General features: G+C 37.4%; 1 protein-coding gene across 9 annotated transcripts in view; it reads left to right on the forward strand.

The window, feature by feature from the left end:
* Positions 1 to 25,902, forward strand: part of NUBPL (nucleotide binding protein like) — a 120,388-nt gene that overhangs the window by 50,265 nt on the left and 44,221 nt on the right. For all 9 annotated transcript variants that reach the window (XR_002440898.1, XR_002440902.1, XR_002440900.1 and 6 more), the window contains one exon: positions 14,081 to 14,174. Coding sequence is in view for 1 of the 9 variants with exons in the window: in XM_021403807.1 (XP_021259482.1) it covers positions 14,081 to 14,174 (94 nt within the window). In the remaining 8 variants the exon portion in view is untranslated. The remainder of the gene's footprint in view (positions 1 to 14,080; positions 14,175 to 25,902) is intronic.

Genomic DNA, 25,902 nt, shown 5'->3' on the forward strand with positions numbered 1-25,902 from the left:
ATAAGAATAAATGTTATATCCTAAGGTTTTAGGAGAAAGGTTGAAGAAGGGCAAGCAGGAATGAAGTTGGTAATGGACTATGGAGCAGAGCAAGCCACGGATTTGAAAGATAGCAAATGTTTAAGTTTGAATGGGAATTCTCATTCCTTATTTCAAATTTTTCTCGGTAAAGATAGCAGACACCTAATGCCAGGCTCCCACTTTGGGTTTTTTTTGTTTGTTTGTTTTTTGTTTTTTGTTTTTCCCAGTGATAAGGAAGTCTTTTGTTCTTTCTAGTAGCTGTAGGGTAGATGGAACAGGGACATGGGTATTGTTGTACTGAATGTTGCAATGCCTGAAAGGTGGGTGCCTGGCGTGCAGGAATAGAGTTAAGTCAAATAAAGCCTGAGCTGGATCTGCTCCACACCTGGGATGGTGGAAATGCACGTCAGCAACACATACCCAGCATTGCTGAGAGGTTATTTTCCCTTCCTGGAGATACCTTCAGGCTCTTTGCCAGTGCTTTAAAAGAATAGGTATGGATTAGTAGGGTAACAAAAGCAGGTTTTCTTCATTATCCTTTAAATGTATGGCTTTTGAGATTTGATGTAAAGTTCCAGTTTTGCTGTGTTTGATCACTTATTGATAATTATCAGAGGGGCTTGCTGAAAGACAGAATTATTAGTGGTTTGGGAGGGAAAAAAAAAGCTGTATCTCATTGGTATAAAATTACTGAGAGAGTGAATGAGTGGATGAAAGGGACCAGTGAACTAGGTTTCAGCAGAGAATGACACATCTTGGATCAGGAGGAAGGTGACAATAATAAGTTGATGGCTCTGATTTTTTTGCAGCTATATTTTGAGTGAATTGAAAAGATCCCCAGAATAGTAGTACTGAGTCAATGATGAAAACTATTCTTATTGTAAATGTAAAGACCAAGTGGAGGGGAAAAAAAAAAAAAACAACTCTGCAGCAGGGGAAGAAGCAAGAAGATTTTTTAGAGTCTCGTTTTTATACTTTTTGGTTTAGGAAGGACACTCCATCAAGTGATTTCCCTTGAAGGCATAACTTGCATTGTGCTGCCAGTAGATTGTAGAGATAAGAAAAGAGAGGTGCTGTACTGGGAAATTGTAGCAAAAGTGATCAGAAAGTTGAATAATGATCAGTAGCTTATCATATTTTTGCATCTTAATATATTAACAGTCCATGTTTGTCTCTTTATCAACAAAATAGACCTAAAGTATGTATGCTAAATGTTGAATATTGATTTTATTTTCTTCTTTCTTTATATGCTTTTTTGAAACATTTTTCATTCGAGATTTTTTTGCTTATTTCAACCCTGAATTGTTTTGCAATATTCATGTACTTGTCCAGTCTTCAAGTAATGGAGAACTGAAACAGTCTGTAGCAGGATATTTACAGTTTACGTTTCAGAGAGCTAAACAAAGCTGTGTTTATATAATAAACTACAAAGATGTGTTTGTACTTTGCAGTGCATAATTTTAAAATATAGTAGTCTTACCAGGTGTCACTATATTAAAAAAAAAAAATGCTGCCAGCATTTCAACAGTCTTGAAATTATATCTTGTATTTTATTTTTCTATTGAGTTATCTTAACCTGAGATGAGTATAAAATTTATCAGGCCAGGTTAAAGTCTTTTTTGGGGGGGAAGCTAAGATATCAGTGTTTTTGGAACGACAAAGGCAGTTGGATCTTAGGGGAATCAGGATGCTTTTCTGTTAATGTTTTTGTGATCCAAAGTACAAAAATTAAAAGATCCACACTTAACGATTGTACAGAGTATCATTGATACCATGTATTTGTTTTACTTAGGTCAGTATTTACTATTGAGAAGGGGGACAAAACTCAGTAATAATGGTGGCCAAATTTTGCAGTGAGATATGCTCTGATTAGCTCCTAAGACTGTGCTTCATGGGCTTGTATCTCCAACCAGCAGACAACAGAAAGTAACTGAATGCTTGTGAGGTTTTTCTTTAAATCTTCCATGAGCTTTCGTTTAAAAGGAGGGAAGGTCAAGAGGCATGCCTTATTTCATCACTAAATTTAAGGAACCTTTTTCAAGGGCAAGATAAGATGATTCTCTTATACCTTATAAAAGAGTCTATTGTTTTAATAAAAAAAAGTCTATTCTGATTTTTGTTACATTTCTTTTGCTCAGACTAAAGGAAAAATAGAGAAATTTCTCCTCAAGCCAGTGGGCTTGAAACTGAGCTTTAGTTTGTAGTGTTGATGTTTGAAAAGCCTGTTAGAGGAATTGCTTGTGTAGTCAACGCTAATTTGCAAAAATACTAATAATCACTTTGCATGGCCTTGTCTGTTCATAGAGAACTGCCTAAACCAGTCCCAGCCAGTATGTACATATTACAAGGGAAATGATTGTACTTCCTAGAGATGAGAAGCTAAGCATTAGATTCAGGAAAAATGTAGGAGAAGACAGAAAGCTCCTCCTGTCTCCCCCAGGCCCTCCATGTTCCTTGTGAAGTTGCAGCATTCCTGTTGTCACTCCTGTGCGATGCATTCCTGCGTCTTTTGGGAAAGGTGTGATTGAATGAATATAGGCTTGATTCTTTTGTTACCATCTGAAGCTGCAAAACCTGTTTTGTTGCCTTTCTTCCCCTAATGAAGCAAGTAAAATTTATACAGATGCCTGTTGCTTTATTGGCTTGTGTTAGCAGCTGATATGAAAAAGGATTATAGTCACTGAAAGAAATCAACAATTGTAAAAAGAAATGAAAGGAAAGCCAGAAGAAAACAGAAACATTAGCCAGCAACTTAGCGCAGAACTGGAAGCTTTTGCAGTAAATCTATTTTAACTGCTTAAGGATTAAAAAAAAAAAACGCTTTACAAGTAAGTGAGAATGTATTTACAGCAAACATTTCTTGGCCTGGTTCCTCATCTGTCATGGTTATGACTGTGCAGCTACTGCTGTGGGAACAGGCTGTGAGAATGTTTTCCTTGCTCTGCTTCCAGTAGTCTCATCTCCAGCACAAATCATGCAGGTATGCGTCTGCCCTCCTTTGCATAAAATAAAACAGATGTAAAACATGCAACTGTTCTGGGTTTGACTAGGCAGGGAGAACTAGAGGCCTAATGGCTGCCTTAAAGCTAGAAATGATATTGATACACACATGTGTTTTATTCCTGGAGCTTTAAAGAAAACTATTTTGAGGTTTAAAGGATCATATCATCTGTCTGCAGCAAAGTTCAGAACTTTGTGCTCAAAATGTCATCTAGTTTTGTCCTTTAAAGAAAGAGGTGGACATTTGATCATGTTCATAGGTGTTTGCTAAACAGGAGTACTGGTGGCAGAGGAATGGAGAAAAGAGAAGGCATTATTTATTTTCTTTCCTAAATGAAGCTTTTATTATTTGCATGAGGCTTCACAAAATATCAAGTGTTGTAGGCATCTCATATGCCACTCTTCCACACTCTCTGTTCTTTTAAAATAATAAAGGGAGTCTGTTTGTTCTTTGTAGCTCTTTTAAGTAAGAATGGAGTTTGACAGCCAAAGAAAGCCTGAACTGGATCTATCTAGGATGGTGGGAATAACTCCTTTGTCATTCCCAGTGTTGCTGAGAGGTTATTGTCCCATCCTGGAGATACCTTCAAACTTTTTGCTATTGCATTAGCAGAACACATGTGGTATCATAAGGAGTTCTGAAGTTTGAAGCCTAATGTGGAATAAGTGGAAATTAATGGTGTTAAGGTCAAAGTTGGGAGGGTCACAGGCTGGAAATGAACAATACTGTTGATTCTGAGCAGAAGTCTTAGGAAAAGCCTATGAGATATGTCCTACTTTCTGTGTGTCCTGGATTTCAGCACCTGAGTGTAGCCTGGGTTGGACAACTCTGAGTTTATGTATAGGGTCATTGTTGCTTCTGTGAATCTTGTTTTCCTTGTATGGTGACTGAGATAAATGGCACCTGCTTGAGAAATTGAAACTCATACCTTCCATTTTTTGTATGAATTGTCTCATATCTAATTATGATATTAAAACCCACAATTACAGCAGCAGAACCAGTGTTCTGGCTTTAGTTTGTTTTTAAATGGCTGTGAGTACTCAGTTTTGTGTTGGATTCAGTGTTATCAGTGACGGGTGCGTTTTGGGCATGCCTCCCTGATGGCTCCTATAAGACTGCAGGGCTCCTCTCTCACATGGCTATATATAATTATTGGATCCCAAAACGGCTTCTGGTTGACACTTGGTGCACAGCAGAGATTCTGGTATTTGCAGAAGAGTGTTCACTATCTGTATTTTATGGTGAAAATGTGTGTGGTTTTGTCTCAAACATTCAAGTTACTCTGGGTTACAGGTACCCAACTCTCATATAATTCACAGTTTGAGTTCCATGAATCAGATGAATTGCTTATGAGGTGTTATGCATTGGTTTTGGGTCCTGCTTTCCCAAGTATTAGGTCAAATGTGTTGTCCTTGTGTCATTAAAACTGTACTGCAAAAGTAAGCTGAAGTAATTATGGATGGAAGGACATCTGACTGAAAGCTGCTGGTAAATACTCCTATGATGAGAAAGGTGAAGAAATTCTGGAAGCACTGAGACTTATCCTAACTATCAGAAATGAAACAAAATCAAAATTCAACATACCTTTTCCAAACTTTCTTTATTAGTGCTGCAGTTAATATTAAAACTAAAATTGTACTCTTAGGATAGTAATGTTTTCTACTAGTTAGCAGTGCTTTGCCTAAGGACAGCAATACGTTTTTAGTGGTGATTGCCAAATTGTAGTTTGATTACTCTCAAGCTGGTTTGTCAGTTTGGACTTCGCTGTGCCAAGTCAAGTAAATAGCCTTCTGACACTTAACAGTGAAAACACATACGCACAAAAATATAATAATTGAGGAGATATGTGTAAGTGAGGAAGGCGTTGGTCTGCCCACTGCTGTACCTTCTTCAGCTGCAGCTGCATTCACTCCTTGAGCAGTCAAGATCTTCAAGAGAGCTTTGAGTTGCTTCTGAATATGTAGTTGGAGCTCACTAATGCTGATTTTTTTTGACTTTTTTTCCATTTTTTTTGGCATTTTTCATATTTTTGTTCAAAACAGAAGATTACTGTCCTCATGCCACACCACTAATAGATTGTTTAGCATCACTCAAATTTACTTAGCATATAAAGTATGAATTTAACAAATTTTTTAATTGAGTTAATACTTTTTTTTTTAATGAATTGGCTTCCATTCTGACCACTGAAATTGAGAGACTGATCCTTCACCCATGGCATCGTTCTGTATTTCTTTTGCTCCCAGAAAATAAATGTGGGTATCCAAGACTATGAGCAGGTTTTGTACCTATGTTGTTTGCAGAAGGTGATTATTTCTCACTTACAAAATGATTGACACAAATGTAAAATAATTGTGCTAAAGGTACCAAAGATTAATGTATTTTTTTTTCTCCTGACCCGAAAAACCTTACCACTTTTCTGTTTTTTTTGCTCAATCAACAATGTCTTTTAAAAGAAAAATAGGTTAGAGCAGAATTATGCCTTTGGAATATGCTTCTTTTTCTGTGTAGTTAAGTTGGTGCTTATTTTAAATATTTTTTTTTCTGTGTATTAATTAAGAAGTAAGAATTGGAGCCAAATTAAAATCTAGAATGGAGATGAAAATATGGAACCTGACCCTTTCTTGGTTAATCACTTAATGACCCTAAATGCATGGTATCAGCACTTTCAGCAAATTATTTTAATTAGCTTTAGATTACAAATAACACTTTTAATTTATTGTTGCAGAATTAGAACTGAGGGCATGGGTGGATGCAAAAGCATGGATCTGCAAGCGTGGCAATTATTTTGGCAATCTTATGTATAATGCTTTCATAGACTGTTTGTCTAATCCACTGTAAATGCTTTTACTTCCCTAACAGTAAGCACATCTTTAAATTGAAAAGTTGTGTATGCAATTGCAAAATGTATCTAATTCTTAGATTTATTTATATTTGTTGCTATATCTTGTCTGTCCTTTTAATATGCATTTTGTATTCCACTCTTTGTAAGGACAATCTGTATGTAGTTGGTTTTGCAACTTTCTAACATAAGGGCAGTTCATTTAACAGAAAGCTTGTATCGGCTTCACAGTCTATGGACCAGTCCATGGTTAAGAATCCCAGTGAGTCAGTGATTTACTCTGCTTGCTCTTGCCTGTGTTCTCAGTTACACTCTCTTTTCATTGTCTCATCCTCTTAAGTCTTGCTGTGGAAGTGAAAGGTTCCATATACTTATTATGTGGCCTTGCTGTGATTTTTTGTTTCTTGTTGGATGCATTGATCATTGTACTCCAGGGTAAGCCGGGCAGACTCTAATGCTAATTTCATTAGCAAGGGTAGACTATTCAAAATTCAGTGAATAGGGAGGATATGCTTATGAATTTTAAGTACATAAAGTTTGGACAATATAATTTTGTCAATGTTTGTGGGAAAACAGGTTATTCTAAAATATATGCATGTAACACTTTATTGAAAAATTAATGTTTCACCTCAAGGCTGCTTATTCTGAGGTTAGATAACATCTCACCAGACAGAAAATCTAGTTCGGTATTGAGATTTACTGTCTCTGGCCTCAGTTCAGTGGCCTACATCTAATTGATTCTTTTCCAATTTTTATATTACTCTCTTTATGGTAATATTGGAGAGCTTTCTTCAGCAGCATCTTAAGTGATTTGAACGACATCTACCGTTATTTTCTTCTGTCATCTTTTTCTTGAAGGTCTTAAGACTTGCCTCCTGAAATTCTGTATTCTGTACAAAAAAAACCCCATTATATATATAAACAGAATCTTTTGACTTTTTAAATTTAATATTTTTCAGTTTAAGTACTAATGTAAAATCTGTTTCTCAATGAGTCACAAAATTGTGCCTGTATTAACCTATTAATAAATTAAATAAGAATTTTTTTTAAACCAGAATATGAACTGAAGTTTGAAGAAGTTAAATGACTTGTAAAGAGATTTAGGCAAATAGCTTTCCATTGTATGGCTTAGGCATTCAGTCTTGAATTATACATCAGCTTTTAACATTATTAGAGAAATACTGGCTAAATTATATGTGGAGGGCTGGTTTAATAAATTTCTCCCTTTTGATATCTGTTAGCAATGCAGACAGCATATGTAAATCTTACAAGCTGAAATGGATTCCTAATAACAGTGCCTTAAAAGTGGTTTGTTAACTTTGGAACTGATAGCTAAATAATGCTGATGTCCCTCTGTGCTTAGGCAGAACTCTGAGAGGCTTAATTGTTTAGGTGATATCCGTAAAGCAATTGCATCAACCTGGTTATTTAATTGGATGATATGATACTAACTCACTTCCTTCCAATTTGTTTAGGTTTATGTTAATTTATTTTTTTGCTGAACTTCATTGCTAAAAGGCATAAGAAAATTGTCTTCCACAATTCTTTTCTGAACATCATTATTGAGAAGCTGAACTGCAGACAATTTTATATCAATGGACAGGAAGAAGGTATATTTCTGAAGAAAAGTTTTCTGTGTTATATAGTACAGGCTGTTTGTGAATCAAGGGTAGAGAGCAGCAGATGAATGATCAATCTCAAGACTGACTGCATAACAGCGTTTGTTTCTCAAACTGTCTTCTTTTAGAGAGCAAGTGCTTCAAATCACTGTGAAATAAGATTCATCTCACAAACAAATTTCATCTCACAAAGACTCTTCCATAGCAGTTACTCAAATGTAGTGGGAGATTTTTATACACAATATTGCTGATACCATCTCCAGTAACTGTTTTGGAGATGCACACATCTACTCCTTTTCAGTTATCTCCAGTGTCCAGCCTCAGACTCTTATGGACATGTCAAGCTGCTCCACATCTCAGTGCCTCTGAGGCCAATGCAGCCTTGGCTGATCTTCTTGTGGTTGGGTTGGAGCCTGGTGTTGAGTGCCTGTCATCAAACTCCTGGTTATTGTGTCTTCTGGGATATGATAGTTTAGGTAGGTTAACCTGTAGGTTTTATTGGTGAAGGTGGCAGAAACGTCAGGCTTACTGCATCATATTCTTCATCTGCCTTCAGATGTTAGTGCTATAAAAAAACATCAAGGAGGAGGAGGCCAGTTCCCATTTCAGTGGTTGACTCGAACACAACTAGGCACTTAAAGTTTATATTCAGGAGGAATAGGAGAATTTCCTTCTCCTCATGGAAATCTTTGGAGAAAACTGTTCTTAGGCTTCACCTCAATTTCTGTCTGAACTTTTCCCAAAAAAAAAAAAAAAGTGGCTGCTCAAAAATACCTTAGAGGGAATTTGAGTTACTGCAGTGCATCAGTTTTTCGTCTTCAAGATTGGTTAAGCATCATAAGACAAGTCGGAAGAGTAGTGTTCTTCATTCAGAAAGTGTCAAGTTGCATTAAGCACTATGGAATCTCCTGCTGTAGTATAAGAAGCTGCTATGTTCAAGTAATTATTTCAGTAGTGGAGTGAAAGTTTCTGTAGGGACTAAGCATCTCCTGTTCTTTGGTTAATCAAGTATTTGTGAGAATAAATACATATTTTTAAAAATTATAATATCCTAAGTTTCATCATACTATGAATAATCTGTTTTCATATAATGTGAAACTGCATTTTAATCCTCACTGTCTACATATCTTTGAGCAGAGTATTTAAGTAAATTTTCAGGGAATTCATCTTTCATGTTTGTTTCATGTATTAACAGATACATGAAAACTTCTGTACATATTCTGAGTTTACAACAAATTTTCTGAGCTTTGTTCTGTTCAGCTGTTTGCCTGTACTAAATCACATGTATACCCAACACAGTGGTTAGGAGGAGGGGAGATAGGCAGGAATAGACCTTAGGCTGTCTCCAATGTAGCTCTTAAACTTTTCTGATACTGGTGTTCAGAGCGTGGCTGGCTGCTGCCAAGTCTGCACCTGCAGTGCTGCTTGATTGAAACTCTGCATGTATTCCTCTTAGTACGAACAAATAAATAATATCTTCTGTTATTTACCAAACACCAGGATTACTTCAAAACCACAAGTAGCAATCCTTCTGTGCTAATATCCTGTCATTTTTACCTCATGAACATAGGATTCCCAGGCTTAATTCCTCAACAGAAATGCCGTATTTTTTTCTATGGTCTGTCTGAGGTTTGCCTTGCTATTTGGAACCCTTGCTCAAAATGCGTATCTGGTGCTTTGATTATGAATTGTCACATAAACAGTGATTGATTCAAGTAATTTACATGGAAGCATTCATGGTGTTTCTGAGCAAGGGAAAAAAACCACAAGCACATGGCACTTAATTATGTTGCTTAACAATAAATGTCAAGTTAAACCTTTTTTAAAAAAGATGAATGACATACTTAAGGAAAGCAAAATTATATTTCTATGGTTTGAAATGTTTTACACACTGTTTATATTAGAACGTCAAAGGTTTTATCACTCTTATACATGGGTGGAGGTGCTGACAGTTTACAGATGCTACAGGCAGGCTTTTGTAACTGCTGTCCGCTTAGTGCTTGCAAAGGGAACTCCTTTAGTGTAATTGCTGTTAAGCTGAGCTCATTTACTTGTTTACAAGGACATTTGCATACAGACGCACTTAGAATCATATGAGAACATGAGGACTGGTGATCCTGAGTTGGTGAATTCTTGCATGTAAACGAGATTTGCATTCAAATTAGTGTTTTATATCACAGCCTGATTATACGTCCCGTTTTAATAATGTTGAAAGAATGGCAATAAGAGATTTCAGAAAGCCACTCCTATGACTGTATGTTCTAATTTTAAGTTAATTAAAAAGTCTCTTTCTCTTTTTTCTGCTTTACCAATATTTAGTAAAAGACTTGAATTTTTTTTCCTCATTTAATAATGTGTGTATTTCTATAATGAAAGTTACACCTTCCAAATTATATTTAATAATGTGTTTAATAAAAGCCTGTCGTATTGCATACTCCTGTGGGAGGGTGATGGAGGAGCAACTGAACTCCAGTGTTCATCATACGCCTATTCTGCAGTAAGCAAAAGTCTACAGAGTGAAATGTGGTGAGGTGCAGAATTCTCCAATTTGCACCCGAGCAGGTCCATAACGGCTACAGGATATTGTTCGCTCCCAGGAAAAATACTAGCTTTGCTCTTTTTAACAATTCAAAGCAAAACAAAAAAAAAAGATTATTTTGAATAAGGAGCAGTTTTCCAATCCAGTTTGCCGTCCAACTTCCAACAGTTGTATTGGCACAACTGTAAGTTGTTTGGAGGATAATTCTTGTACATATTCAACACATGCACATCTAGATATCTTTCTTGTTGTATTTTTGAACTGATGTGACTAGAGCCTGTCTTGCTGCTACTGTGTAGAGCAGCAAAATGCCCTTTACACTGCTGCTGGATTGGTGTACTTTCTCAATTTTTTTTTCTTGTCAGATTCATAGGAATTATAGTGGAACGGAATTAATTTGATGAGGATAATTTTTTCAATCCATTAATTTGAAGAAAATAAAGAAGTAAGGAGATTTCAGTGCCATAAATTAGCTAAAACATTATAATGTAATTGCTCTGTGTGCTAAGAGTATTTTTTCTGTTGCCTAGCAATGAGATTCACCATGAGGTTCACCATGTGCTTGAAATTCCATTGTTAACATCATCAGAGATGAACAGAAATCATTACTCATACTGCAGTCCAGGAACTTCTTGTTATGGGATCACTTACTAAGCGAGCTTGAGGCAGAAAGCTCTGATGCTTTCAAATTTCTGTACCCTTTCTCCCATTCTACGAAGTGAATTTTGGAAGCAACTTATTAAGCAGCAATTGTTTTGTGTATTTCTCCTCTGGTAAGGTTTTTTTATGAAAGTCTCCACATGGAGACGTTTTTAGCAAGGCAGATACCTCTGCTTAGAAGAGCAACAAAGATTAACCTGAGTTGGAAGGGAATTGCAAAGATCTTGAAGTCCAACTCCCAGTTCCACACAGGACCACTCAAAATTCAAACCTTATTAGAAAGCATTGTCCAAACAGTTCTTGAACTCTGGCAGCTTGGTGCTATGGCCCCTGCCCTGGGGAGCCTGTTCCATGCCTGACCACCCTCTGGTGAAGAGCATTTTCTTAATGCCCAGCCTCTGGGCATTAGACGTTTTTCCTCTGACGTGGCTCCAAACTGCCCTGCAGAAGTACATGCCTAAGAAAGGAGCTGACTACTGGCCTCTGAGATATTCTCCATCAGTGTTTGGAAAAGCAATAGAAAGGGTCTAGATTTTTTCTGTTTGGCGAACTGTGATGTTTTCCAGGTAGAAGGATCACGTAGAGCTTGATGAAGGAGGCTAGTGCTTGAAGAACCTAAAATCTGTTCAGTTTGGATATTAGGAAGAATTTATTCTCAGGAAGAGTGTTTGGGCATTGGAACAGGTTGTTCAGGGAAGTGATTCAGGGAAGTCACCGTTCCTGGAGGTATTTAAGGAAAGGGTAGATGTAGTACTTAAGGACATGGTTTAGTGGGCAATATTGATGGTAGGTGGACAGTTGGACTTAGATGATCTTAGAGGTCCTTTCCAACCTTAATGATTCTATGACTGAGAAGGAAATCTGCAGCACAGTTCCAGAAGGTCACTTAGTTCCACAAGAAGAGCTAACATAAAGTCAGGACCAGCAACTGTACGTGAAACTAGACAGTGTTTAGCTACGGGAAGAACAGTGTGCTCAATTTTGGTTTCAGTCATCCCTGGTAAGGGTGGTGAGGGTTGTGCTTTTTTGTTTTTGTTTTTTTTTTGAACTACTTTGCAATATCCTTTGAGGTGATCCTTCAAGCTGAGCTCATGTAGTAAAGAACTGGCAATGACTCAGTATCCAAGTTTTTCTACAGCCATAACTGGTTTTGGCAGACTAGGTAAGTGGAAACTGAGTCAGAATAATAGTAGGGATGGATAGTTGCAGATGTATTTCAGGGCTGCATCTTGCTGCAAAGCAGAGGGTAAAAAATGAGTTTACTTGAAGTTTCTACAGAAGGATTTAAGGAAGGAGAACATGATGAGTGGACTTGTAAATTTGGTCTTAACAAAAGATGCCAGGATCATGGCATGGGGGGAAAAAGGGTATTTTGATGTAATCCTTTGTATTAACCAGACACTCACTACCTTATTGTTCCAAAATGGTTGTGATTATCATGAAGGCTCTATTCTTGTATATTTAAATTTACACTTTTTATGGCAGATGTGTGTTTAGTTGCAGATCTTTAAGGAATTTGACTTTTCTCTTGTAAGCTACTGCTGCTTTGTAGCATCTGTATCAGTAGCCTTTCAATTTATCACCTTTGTAATGGTTAATTTTTAATTAAGAAATATAGAAATTTAAAGTTCATGCCTTCATTTGAGCAAAGTTAATCTTCTCTGGAAAAGGAAACATCTGCAAGCACTGGTATGTAATTAATATTGCTTAATTACAAAGCAAGATAAGAAAAACAAGTAAAAATGATAGATTTTTAAAATAATCTGGCTTCTGTATCTCATGCTTATGTTTAGGGTATATATTTTTGCACATAAGTGGGATTTTTCCTTGGAATTATTATAATCTTGATATGATTATGAATGCTAATTACTTAAAAAATCTGCTTGGCATATGTCATTTTCACTGACAAAATATTGATAGTATTATAATATAGATCAATACTAAATGTAAAAAAGTGATGTGCAGTGTTTGCTGTTGTTAACATAAGTAGCGTTTTCTATCTAGCTAGAAATGGTCTTAGGCACCATTTAATGTTCCTGCAGCTTTTGTAAAGGAAACAAGGAAAGGTAGGGGGGCCTGAGATCATTTCAGAGTGCCTAATTTAGATGTCTAAAGCAAGATGTGGTAACTCACCTTTCCCCATCCACCTCTTTCCTGTAAGCGCTTTGAAATCTTCCGTCTTTATCAGTCAGCCCTGAACCATTCTGTTTCTTGCTGGACTGCTGCATTGTTTTAGTGGTCTGGATTTAGCATCATTTGTGCTTCCCCAGCATCTTTATCCGTACAAAGACTCAATGAAATGAACGTTCCCTTGACAAATTCTGACACTCCAGAACAATAACTGGAGTCAGGCAAAAATGGCAATTGTTTTTGCTGTTCAGATGACACTAAGGAAACGTGCAAAATAAGAGAAGATGAAATTCTATTCTTGTTTGGCATTTTCTTGTTTAGTGCAGGTCATAGACTGTATCTGTAGTTTGAATCAGAGATATACAATATAATCACATTGTCTATGTGGAGAGAAGAGTGAGGGGAGACATCTGTGCATCTGCATTATTTTTAATGTGGCTATGATTTCTAAAGCTTCTGTACTGCAGAGACAAAAGACTTTGTATCATTATTGCTGGCTAGAAAGAGTGCTCTGGTATTAACCTACACCATGTCAGAGTCAAATCATGGGTCTTCCAAGGCTTAGTTAACCACTGGGAAATGTTTAGGCAAAGCATAGCATGGCTTTACATAATATGGAGTAGTACTGTTTCCTTTCCTGTGTTAGGAGGGGCTGCAGTGCTCAACAGCTTCCTGTATTGAAGCTCATGGGGAATGTGCACTGCAGTACACAGTGTTCCAGGGAGAGTTATTTAGCTCACCAGGAAGTCTGTACTGATCAAGAACGTAAGTAATCACAGCAATTCCAGATTTGAGCCTAGGACCTTTCGTCACTCTCATTTGATGCCTAGCAACCAGTAATCTTGATTTATTCTGTGATGTCTTATGTACATTGTAGATCTGTATATTATACTTGGTGACTTTTAATTTAACAAATCTTTTTTTTAATCAACAGCTCTTTTTCCTAGCAAAAATTCAGTACATTCAGTACCAATAGTTCTCCATGCATGAATAATCTCACAGCAACAAACCAGAAAAGGATTGCTTAAGAAATTATACATAATTTCAAAGAATTGATAAGTGGTATGCAAAATTAGTCAAAAATTGATGGAAATGGTTCTTAAGCAATATTTGTTACACAACAAATGACATTGTCTCAGTATCATTCTTTGAGGTGTCCTTGGTTCACCTGTTCTACATAATGCATTTTGTTTCAGTCCTTGTGTTCTTTAAAAGTGCCTTAAATAAAAACCCTTCAAACCTCCAACATCTATTTTATTGTCTTCTTCTAGGTTGACTGGGGTCAACTAGACTATTTAGTAATTGATATGCCGCCTGGGACTGGAGATGTACAACTGTCAATCTCACAGAATATTCCAATTGCAGGTACGTGTATCATTTGACTGTTTCTGAGATTTGAAATTAAGACTGGTAAGATTTAAGAAGTTTTTTTTAGCAATGCTGGTAAAAATTCTATTAATTGTTTTTTTTAACACACAAAGTAACTATTGTGTCAGTAGTTTGGTGATGGAAAAAATACTTTCAGGAATTTTTAGCATGTCTGCATTAAGACTGTGTTGCATTCTTTTGAGCTAAGTTTCATAAAGATTAAGAAGTATTTCAGTATTGTGGAAAGAAAGGCAGATATGCCAAAAACTGTTAAGGCTAATACAGAAAAGTAGTTTCTTTGTCTCTAGCTGCTACATATTAATGTTAATACAATAAAATTGTTTTTCTTCATGATTGCTTTTTAATTAGAAGCTGGCAATGCTGTAAACTCACAGCATGTATTCAGTTAAACTTTGCAGCACTGTTATGCACTGATGCATTCATTTTCCTCTTGTGTTATGAATTTGAATTTTTGTAGGGAATATGAACTTTGACAAATCAGTCTTGAGATATATAGGTTACCTTCTAATCCCATTGGCTTAAGCAAGAATTAAAAATACTGCTTTTGAAAGGATGCTTAGCATCTCACAAAATCTAATAGACTGTAATGGTCTTACCTGTCTGACATTGTTCAACAGAAGCAATTGCCAGTAGCCTGTCTAATGAATGTTAGGAACTTAGTGGGATGAAGGGAGTCATTTTAAAATCAGGCAGCAAATGGTATATTTATCTTTCAAGGTGCAGTCTTGCATGGTAATGACAGTTACCCATATATCTACAAGCCAGAATGTCTGAAAAAGTTAAATTTAATGTTAAAGCTATGTGGTGGTACACAAGCTTCCACGATGTCAAGTTTAGAAGAACGTTCAGTGTTTTGACATATATGAAACTCAAATGTTAATTCAGCTGCAATGCTATTGCCTCCAAATTGTTAATAACCTCAGGGGGTTCACTCTGCTGTCTGTGATTGTGTTGAGTGGTGACAGGTAACAAATCAACAGAATTGTGACAAAGGATTTAATTGATTTTTCCCTTAAGAAGTATGAGTCTTCTATTGCCTTTGCTTATCTGTGACCTCAAATGTATGGTAAGAAGAAAACCATGGATCAGACCCATTTTCTCAAATAAAGAATCATAGAATATTGTGATTTGGAAGGGACCCACAAGTATCATTCAGACCAACTCCTGGTATTGGTACTTAGCACGCATAGGTCAGTCCAAAAGTAATGTCTCCTATTTATTTCCACGGAAACTACAACAGCTACAAAGATCATCACAATAACATTACTTGATACAGTACAAAAAATTCTCAGCTACGAAACGCTAGTTTTCAACAGTCACCACCATTAGCGATGCATTTTTGGTAACTATGATCAAGACCCTGCACGTTACCAGTGGTGAAATGCACCACTGACCACCTCACTGTGTTCACGTCCTGTTTGGTCTCCGTAAACGTTCAGCAAGTGTTGATGAATGTCAGTGGGTACAATTTTTTCCTCATGGAGGAATTCAGTTCCACACCTTTTTTTCATATGCACTTCCATGTTAGATGCCATTTTGTCACAGTGCCCCTCTGCTGCCATCTGTTGCACGGCAAAAAGATGTAATGGAACGTTGGTGGAAAGGTTCAACTTCTACTGCCATCCCACCAAAATACGCCTCTGACATCACTGGCCAGCATAATAAGGTAGACATTACTTTTGGAGCAGCCCTCCAACTGGTTGCAAATCAGGCAAATCAGGAGGTCCCTTTACTACCAAGGTTTTAAGCGATGGTATGTAGTATAACAGTGGTATGAAGTTTTTGGTAAGGTAGAATTTCATATTAAGTCTTGTACATAAAAGCAGTAGAACTATGAAATCCAAAAGGTGTAGGTTATGAGTTGTTTTAAAATATGGTGGCTTATTGTTAATTGCTATCCACTCACTTAACAAAGAGGTCAGTAGGTTCTTGATCTTCATGAGATTTTGTGCCTTTTTCCCCGAGAATTCTACACTGCCTTCAGAAGTGTGACTGGTTGTGGTGCTTCTGCGCTGTGTCCCCTCTTACATCAGAGTGGTGGTAGAACGCACTTTAGTCCTGTATTTCTTAGTTTTCTAAGTTGTGTTGAAGTATGTTTATAGAAAATCACAAGTTCTTTCTAACTGATACACTGCATCAGTAAGTGGAAACCTTAATTTAGAAAGATTTTTTTTTTTTCCTAATACAGCTTCTCGGAATGTAGTAGATGTTTAAAAAACAAAGATTTTTTTTTTTTGCTGATAGCAATGTTCTCATTTTTGTGTGAGTGCAACAAAGTGAAGAATGGGGTAAATCATATTTATTCATTTTTATTCAGTATTTTAATAAGTTTTCCGTTAAATGATTGTCATAAGCATATGGTTTTCATACCTATTGAATTCAATTTTGAGGTAAGTCAAAGTAGGCAAGATGTTGGAATAAGATAAAGGAAGCAAGGTGAAAATAACAACAAGCAATACAGATTCTCTTCATATGCCATAAGTGGGATAAATTCCTTTCCTGTGCCTTTTTGATCTATTAACTACGGGTTTTTAATTTTTCTTTTTATAAGACTGATTTTTGACAACCTTCTAGCTGAAGATTGCATTTTGAGTTCTAAAATCACATCACTACCACAATTGCTCAGTTCAGCTTATTACTTCTTCTATCTGAACTTCATAAAATTAGGAATGATGCCATTGGTTTACATTTGCCTTTCACGTTAGTTGATGTAGTAGAGCATGTTAGTTGAGATCAACTCTTGTAGTGTCAAAAAAAAAAAAAAAAAGCGTATTGTGCTTTTGAATAAGACAGGCATAGCAGACAAGGAGTGATTAAGATTTAGAAATCCATGTGTTTTTACATGGATTACAATTTTAGCAATTTATATAGAATTTCCTCTGCTGTCTGTTGTGGGTATTTTACAGTATCTTTGGAAGGGCTTCTTTTTGTGTATTACAGCTTTGACTGTACTTCCTTCTTTTTTTTACTCTGGTTAATTGGTTGCTGTGTATTCAATGCTCCATAGCCTTGTTTAGCATACCTTTATTTCCTTCAGCATTGTTGCTTTCAAGGGTTCAGAAGATAGTGTCATAAATCTCAGCGATGATGCCATTGGAGGAGCTTACAGAATTCTGCTGTTTTTTGTATGAGCTCCATCTTCATTTGCAATTCATGTTTCTAAACAGTGTGTTGTCTTTATTTTATTTATTTTTTATGTTTACAGAAAGTAGTTGTTGTGCCATTCTGTTTCCGCTTCAGTTTTCTTGTTCTCTTTTATTCCTTTGAGGATTCCTTGGACAGTCATGGTATTAGCAGCATAATTTTTCTTTCCTCAGAGACAGCATATATATCCTAGTTAAGTACATTCAGAAGTACATTATCTAGTTTGCATGAAAGTTGTACTTTGATTTGCATGCATGCATATGTGAGATACAGTATTTGCATTATGTTTTCATTACTTATCTGTGGCTTCCTAGGGACAGACACTGTAGAAAAATGTTATTTCCTCTAAATAAATTTTCAGAACCTGCATGGTTTTTTTTGCCAGTCACTCGACAAAATGTTTCTGTGTGAGAAAGAGCAATGGCAAAGATGTTGGGGGAGGGTTGTTCAGATGTGACGTGTAAAACTGTAGCACTACAACACTGGACAATAGGAGAGGAACAGATGGGATGTGTGATAGGGTACTGAGTTTTAATGTCAGAGTAACTTTTTATCCTGCACCATAGCTCCTGAAATTTTCTTGATTCACAGAAAGATTAGGGGAATACATAGCACAACAAAATATGTCTTTTAATTCTCGTCATCATTAAAGATAATATCAGCCTCACACAATTTCAGTTGAAGTGGCAGCTTTGTGTGTGCAGTTGTTCCTTAAAAAAAGACAACCAAGGTAACTGCTGTGATTTTTTTGTTTTATTATTCTTAGTCACCTTACAAGCAGATATCTTATTTGCCATACTATTCATTAATCACCTGTAGCTTTTCTCATGCTTGCAGTCAATTTTCAATGAACTAGCAGATGAGAAATGATTACTTGGAAACATGATAGATATTTTTGTTCCACCCTGGCTTCTTTCTTCAGATGCCAGTCCATTTTCCACATAGAAATCCTGGATCAGCTTGGACGGCAAGGCTTTGTTTGTGTCCTGTTTCCACTTAATGCATGGGTAGGAGAAAGTGCCTGCCTATTGGAAAAGGGTTCCCAAGGCCCTGTTAGCACAAGCACTTCTTCCTCCTGGAGAAGCTGAATTGTGGAAGCTGTTAACTGTGTTAGTCTGCCTGTTGCCCTTTTTTTATTAACGTTAAAGTGAAGTTAGCGTTAGTCAAATGTGACAGCTTGACAGCGTTAGAGACTGACACTCTGTCTCAGTTGACAGAACTGGCTCCAGGTTAATACTGGAATTGTCATTTCATTTGCTAAGCTTTGTCATATCACTTTTTTTCTGTGGACCTCAAGATGCCATGGCAGTGAAAGCCATTAGAAATGTGCACCTGGTCAGTAGGAAGTGGGCTGAGATAAGCCAAGAATTTCAAATCTTGCTGAACAGTCTTTTACTTATTACAGTAGTGAGGTTTGGGCTGCATTTATACAGGAGACCTAAAGGTAAATGTGTTGTTTTATTTCAGTGCACTTAATTTCCCTATCTTTCAAAAGTAACATTTTTTTTTTCTCCACACAAAGCATATATTATTATAATAAGCTTATTATTATAAGCTTTAAAAAGGCTGTTATTGAAAATTGGAAAAGATTATTAGTCAAGATAGGCAAAGTGAAAAGCAATATGAATGCTGTTTTATGTTCTGTGTCAAGTTCCATAAAAGAAGAAGCATTGTTATTGCTAGCCATACAGGGAATGACTTCCATCGCCTTCTATGTTTTAAACCTGCACAGCGTACAGATCCCACCATCTTTTTGTTGCCTTACCCTACAGTGTAGTTTTCCTAATGATTGCATCTTTCTCCAGTATACAGATCTTAATTATCTCCTGAATGTCTTCTGTGGATATTTACTGAATATTTACCAAAGGAGTTTTATGTCAGAAAGGAATTCTCAAAGAATTGTGATAAATAGTATTTTTTGACTGATAGGTTTAAATAAAAACAAAAAGTGTATTTGTCTCTGCTGATTAAGAGTCATCGCAATATTTTTAATGTTCAAAAGTATAAATTGAGGAAGGAAAGGGTAGAGGTATATTACCAGCTTGAAAACAGTTGGCATTGTTTAATTCTGAAAACATAATTAAGCATTATGTGCCAAATTGCTGAATCAAACTATTCATATTTATTGCTGTGCCACACAGACCAGTGGTGCAGCCTTGTAGACAGCTATGTTATAGCTGTGCGTGCTGCTGTGGTGGTTTCACAATGACAGCCAACTGAACTCACTGCAGTGCACTCACTCCTCCTCCACAAATGAACAGAGGGAGAAAATACCATGGAAAAAGGCTCAAGGGTGGAGATTATGCAGAGATCACTCACCAATTACTGTCACAGGCAAAACAAACTAAACACTGGGAGATAGATATAATTATTGCCTATTACAAACAGACTAGAATAGTGAGAAACAAAAAGCATACTAAAATCACCTTCCTCTATCATCCATCCTTTCCCACCTCTTTCCCCCAGGCAGTGCAGGGTAAGGGGAGTAGGGGGCTGTGATCAGTCCGTAACACTAAATCTCTGCTGCTCCTTCATGGTCTTTCTGCCCCTGCTTCAGTGTGAGGTGCCTCCTATGGGATAATGTCCCTGAACTGATCCTGGATTCCCACAGGCTGCAGCTTTTCAAGTACTGCTCCAACATGGCTCTGTACCATGGGGCCCATTCAGGAGTGGATTGCTGCAGCACGTGTCCCCATGGGTGGCAGCTCCCCCAGCCCTCCTGCCCCACTGCAGACTCATTTCCATGGGCTGCAGCTCCAGCCTGGGACTGCTCCTGCAGGGGCTCTCCATGGGCTGTAATTCCTCCAGGCCACATCTACTTCTGCACTGTGGGCTCCTCTATGGCTGCACGTGGAGATCTGCTCCGTGTGGTGCCCATGGGCAGTAGGGGAACAACCTGCTCCTCCATGGGACTCTTCTGTGCTGGAAGGAACTTCTGCTCTGTGCCTGGAACACCTCCTGCCCTCCTTTTGCACTGACCTTGGTGGCTGCAGGGCTGTTTCACTCACAATTCCTCACCCACAGTATTTTTTCTCTTTCTCAAATCTGCTGCCCCAGAGGCACACCCAGTGTTGCTCATTGCTCAGCTCTGGCAGTGGCAGATCCCCTTGAGAGCAGCTGGAACTCGCTCTGATCTGACATGGGACAGTGCTGGATTCTGCTCACAGGGACATCCCTGCAAATCCCTTGAGACCAAAACTTTGCCATGTAAACCCCATACAGCCAGTTAGAACTGGATCCTGCCTCACCATATAATCATGTGCAAGAGCAGGAAGTTCCAGTTAATAAACAGACTGTTTAGAAAGAAGCATTAAAAATAAAAGGGGGAAAAAAAAGAATTTCAAATAATTTTAAAAAGAAAACAATGTTAATGGTCTTTAAAAAAAAAAATAAAAGTTCTTGGTGGTATTAGCATGAAAAAGAATTGGGATGTGAGAAAAAGGAGTCTTCTTAAATTAATTGAAAATGCTATTTGAGTAGGTATGACACCATTTTCCTCTCTTTTCTGAAGAGACATGATCAAAAAAAACCCAACCAATGCAGCCATACAAGATGTATGTAGCAGGTACTTTGATGGGAGGTGTATCTGTATTCTGTCACTGCTCTTTGTGCAAGTGTCTATTTGCCCCTTGTTGAAAATCTCTTACTTTGATGCAAATCATAGTTGCAAGGCATCTGATCTTCTTTCCTTTTAGTCTAACAATGATACAGAATGTTTTTCTCAATTTTTGAGCTTTCTTTCCTCTTTTACGTAGGAAGCACATTGTTCATTTCTACAGTAAATTTTTGAAGAGTCTTTGTGGAAGTCATCTGGGTTTTTGATAATGGTAAATTTTACTTCATCTGTTTTTGAATGGCAAATATTTTTAGTATCACATTTTTATACTTTTTCTCAGGTGACCTTGGAGATTTAGTCTTTCTTTCATGCTGTATTCTGATATTTAAAATAACTACAGGAAAGCAAAAAGACAAAGATTTAAGATGGATTTGAAAAGAACAACAAAAAACCCTCAATCGTAACATTGGAAATTTATAGATTGATGATTGTTTTCATGTAACTGTAGGTTATACAATGAAATAGTTTGTCGTCAAAAAATTGTAGTTGACAAATGCAAGCTGGAGGTGGGACGCAGCCAGGATCCAGCCTTCAGGACAGTTCTAAGCTGTGTTATGAATCTCAAGGATCCCTTAAAGGAAAGTTATGCTAATGATTCTTTCATGTTACTAATTGAAATGAGAATGTCGCATGCAAAAGCTAAAGGAACTCCTTCACGCGGTTCACCCAAGGAGATGGACAAGTTTTTGGCGTTAATACAACTTTAAGCATTACCAGCTGAAATCTTAGCAAAAACAAAAGTCTTTGTTCTCGCAATACCTTGTTCTGCATCAAGTGCAAACTGTATCCTATGCATATTTTGTAGGCATGTTTTATCAATGAAATAGCAAGAAATTCAACAGAAGGTGAGAGGGTCTCTGAAGATCTGCAGTAGAGATGATTCAGATTCATCAGGCTATTTATGACTTGTAAGTCTTGCCTGGAAGTTTAAAATTGATGCAGTGGAAGAGGTAGCAAAAGCTACAAAAAATGTGAGTGTTGCGATCAGATCTGACTGTGGGCAGCTATGTGAGTGTGTCTCTCTGCAAGAGTGTTCAGTGCCTGTGTGTCAACAGGCATGATTATTAGAGAAACATTGTTTGTCTTTCTGTGTCTTATTCCCTCAGAACTATGTCAGTCTTTCTGATCTGTTACTTCCGACTGCACAGGTTTTCTGGTAGACGTTATTTACTAAGCTAATAAGAATCAGGGTGATATCATCTAGACATAATCTAATGTTGGTGGGGGGAGTCATCGCCTGGTTATGAATTCTGCCTTTGTAAATACTGGAGGGGGAAAAAACCACAAGGAATCTATTTAAGAGTGGTTCTTCTCATCGTAAGGTAGATCTTGAAAACTGAGCTGTTTTTAGACTTGTCCGTTTTTTTCCACTTGCTTGAAAGAGAGCCTATGTGGTTTGCTTAGGTTCAAATAGACTATATCAAAGGCTTGGTGAGATACCACCTTGTGCCTTGTAACCCAAGGTGTCTAATGCAAACCTTTGTGATGCGCTGGGTAGAGGTGATGTTTTCTATATGCAGAACTTTAAAGCTTTGTCAGCATTTCTGATTTCCTAAGCACCAGTCCACCAGTAAGGCGAGTGCCAGTGTTATATGAGCACACCTTTCTTTTACTGGGATTAAGCACCTGAGGTTTAAGGAGAAAGGCAAACATCAGTGTTACAGACCACTGTTCATTTGTCTCTCTATTATGCATGCTAAGTATTAAAAATAGAGTTAGCATAGTTTTTATTAATGCAAAATGCATCAGCTTTTTGCCAGCTGAAATACGATGGAGTTATGAAAATAAATTAAATGCATGAGTAAGTAGATATGTCAGTTAAACCTAAATGTGTTTAAGGTAGATATCCTTAGTATGCTGAAGGCATAGAAATTATTCTCCACACAACTGCTAACATAGAATTTCTAGTATGTTTTAATGCACAGTGTGATAACATTATAGTTTCTGCAACCTCTCTGTTCAATTTGTCAGCCTTCATTTGCCTCATTCAGTCAGGCTTGTGTAAACATTGCACGTATTGCTTCAAGAGACTTGCTGTGTGTGTGAATTCAGTCATATTTCATTACTTTATTGATCAAAATAACTCTTTACTGTTTGATATTCCTATTAAACATGTAGAGCAGAAACAGCAAGGGAAGTGTGGGCTGTGTTCTTTCTTGCTCATCATTTGAATTGCTTTCCAAGTTAAACATGCAAACTTATTCAGTGAAGGGGAGCACCAAGGAAAGTCTCATTTGCCATATTCTGTTGCCGGTGGAGGAAATAATGCTGCTAAGTACTTGAATTCTTGAACTTCAGGTTGAGTTTACTGGGCTAGTAGTTGTACCAAGGAAAGAGAAAATATGCTTAAAGTGTGTTGGTGTAAGTCAGTACAAGCTGGTTGTGCTGTTTTAGTCTGTATGTGAAACAGATTTTTTGACCATGAAGTTTCTGAATCTTCTCCCTAATCATCAATTACTCTTTATGAGTTTTGGACGGATTTTCCTTGGATTTAGATATCAATATTAGGAGTGGAGTAGAGCCGATGACCTTTGAAGTCTCTTCCAGTTCTGCAGTTTTTTGACTGAGTTTCAGTTGGTAGCAAAGGAATAATCACTCACCAAACTGATATTTCATAAATAGTTCAAAAGGCTCATTAAATTCTGCAAGATAATAAATCTCTGGTAGCTGTAATATATACTTTTTAAACTTGTATAATGTTTACAGCTTATTTTAAGAATTTAATCCTTACTAAATTATATATGAATGGAATCTAGGGTAGAAGCTATTGGAGAACTGAAGTGTACTTCCACTTTCCCAAATTAGCATGTTCAAAACTGAGTCAGGATTGCCTCTAATAAAAAGAAGTAAATGAAATCAGTAACTTACTGTGAAAGTTAATTTTGTTATGAGTAAAATTGGTGAGTAGCACTTCCTTGAGACCACCTTTAATTTACATTTTATCTCAAGAAATTTAAACTGGGAGATGTTCTTTATCTTCCATGTTATTGTGAAGTAAATCACTTAGTGATGATTCTGTTAAGTAGTTGGAGCCTCAGGGAAGTGCTTTAGAGCCAGAGGACAAATCCTAATGAAATTACAGTAATTTAAAATAGCCTTCTTTAAACTGCTTATGAAAGTGTCGGGTTCTTGAGTAACGTTGCCAGTCTGATTAGTGAATGCTGTTCTCTGCTTTCTTAAGCCACTGTGCAGGTAGTCCCAGTGAGGCTTTGTACTGCTGCTGTTACAGTTACCTCAGTGGTTATCAGAGGCAGCACTGTGATCTTGCTTCTTTTTCGAAGATGTTCTGTCCTCAATGTCAATAGAAGGCGATGATTTCAGATTTCTTTATTCTCACTAAGTGAAGTAACAAAGGTAATTTTAAAAAATGTATTTTTTTTGTGGTATTCATAATCCATTTCAGAGTCAAAAGGAAAATAGAAGAGAGACCTATACAACTAACCTAGGGGTATTAGTCGACGCTCGGCTGAGCATGAGCCAGCAGTGTGCCCAGGTGGCCAAGAAGGCCAATGGCATCCTGGCTTGTATCAGAAATAGTGTTGCCAGCAGGAGTAGGGAAGTCATTCTCCCTCTGTACTCAGCCCTAGTGAGGCCCCACCTCGAGTACTGTGTCCAGTTTTGGGCCCCTCACTGTAAAAAAGACATTGAGGCCCTGGAGCGTGTTCAGAGGAGGGCGACGAAGCTGGTGAGGGGTCTGGAGCACAGGCCTTATGAGGAGCGGCTGAGGGAGCTGGGATTGTTCAGTCTGGAGAAGAGGAGGCTCAGGGGAGACCTCATCGCTCTCTATAACTACCTGAAGGGAGGTTGTAGTGAGCTGGGGGTCAGCCTCTTCTCTCTTGTAACTAGTGACAGGACGAGGGGGAATGGCTTCAAGTTGCGCCAGGGGAGATTTAGGGTGGACATTAGGAAATACTACTTTTCTGAAAGAGTGGTCAGACGCTGGAACAGGCTGCCCTGGGAGGTGGTTGAGTCACGGTCCCTGGAGGTGTTCAAGAAACATTTAGATATAGCGTTGAGAGACCTGGTTTAGTGGGGTTATGTTGGTGGTAGGTGGATGGTTGGACTAGGTGATCTTGTAGGTCTTTTCCAGCCTAGCTAATTTTATGATTCTATGATTCTATGATTGTCAGCCCAAGCAGATTCTTGGTCATGTAGGCTTTCATTCTGTGTTAAAAAAACATGCAGGTTGTCCACAAGCCTAGTTTTAATTCATGTATGTCAGAAGTCAGTTCTTTTCTGTACAGGGAGTTGGTATTCATGATAGCCTAAAGTCTGTGAAATGCCAATGGATTGTTTCATCTTGTTAGTTTCCCCCTTTGGGTGAGGTTCTCTAGCAAGAGAATTTGTTAATAAAAAACACTTTTCACATAAACTGCCTGCAGTTATAGTGGATGTTTTCATTGTTCATAGCCTCTGTACTTCATGCCGTTACCAATTATTTGAGTTGTTGAAAAAAAAGAAATTGGACCAGAAAATGGAGAGTTAAGTTTTGCTGAGTGCATGTTAACTTCTGCATGGAGATCCAGGGAATGCTGGACATTTTTGTCTACAAAAAAGTAGAGAAAAGCCTGTTGTGTGGGACAGCTAACATGCATATATACACATTCAACGGAAAATTCTAGTTCCCTGGTTTTGTTTGAGAAGACAGCTATAATAAGCTTTTTGTCTAAGTATTGAAAGATCTTAATTTTACAATTAATCTTTAACTAAAAAAATTATTTACAAGACTCTAGGCCATTGAGTCTAAGCTACTAATTTGTAGACTACTTTTAAATTCAGGTGCATTCATTTTGTGGAATGAACTCTGCATTTCGGTGTTGGTGGTGAAGTATAACCATACCCTTCATTGAAATGACCAGTTTAAGTGTGGATGTAGCTGAAAGGATTCCATGTTATTCTTTGCTGTGTCATTGGAAGCAGGTCAGCTTAGGAAAAACAGCAAAT

Source organism: Numida meleagris, chromosome 6 (genome assembly GCF_002078875.1).
Source record: "Numida meleagris isolate 19003 breed g44 Domestic line chromosome 6, NumMel1.0, whole genome shotgun sequence".
Classification (NCBI taxonomy): domain Eukaryota; kingdom Metazoa; phylum Chordata; class Aves; order Galliformes; family Numididae; genus Numida; species Numida meleagris.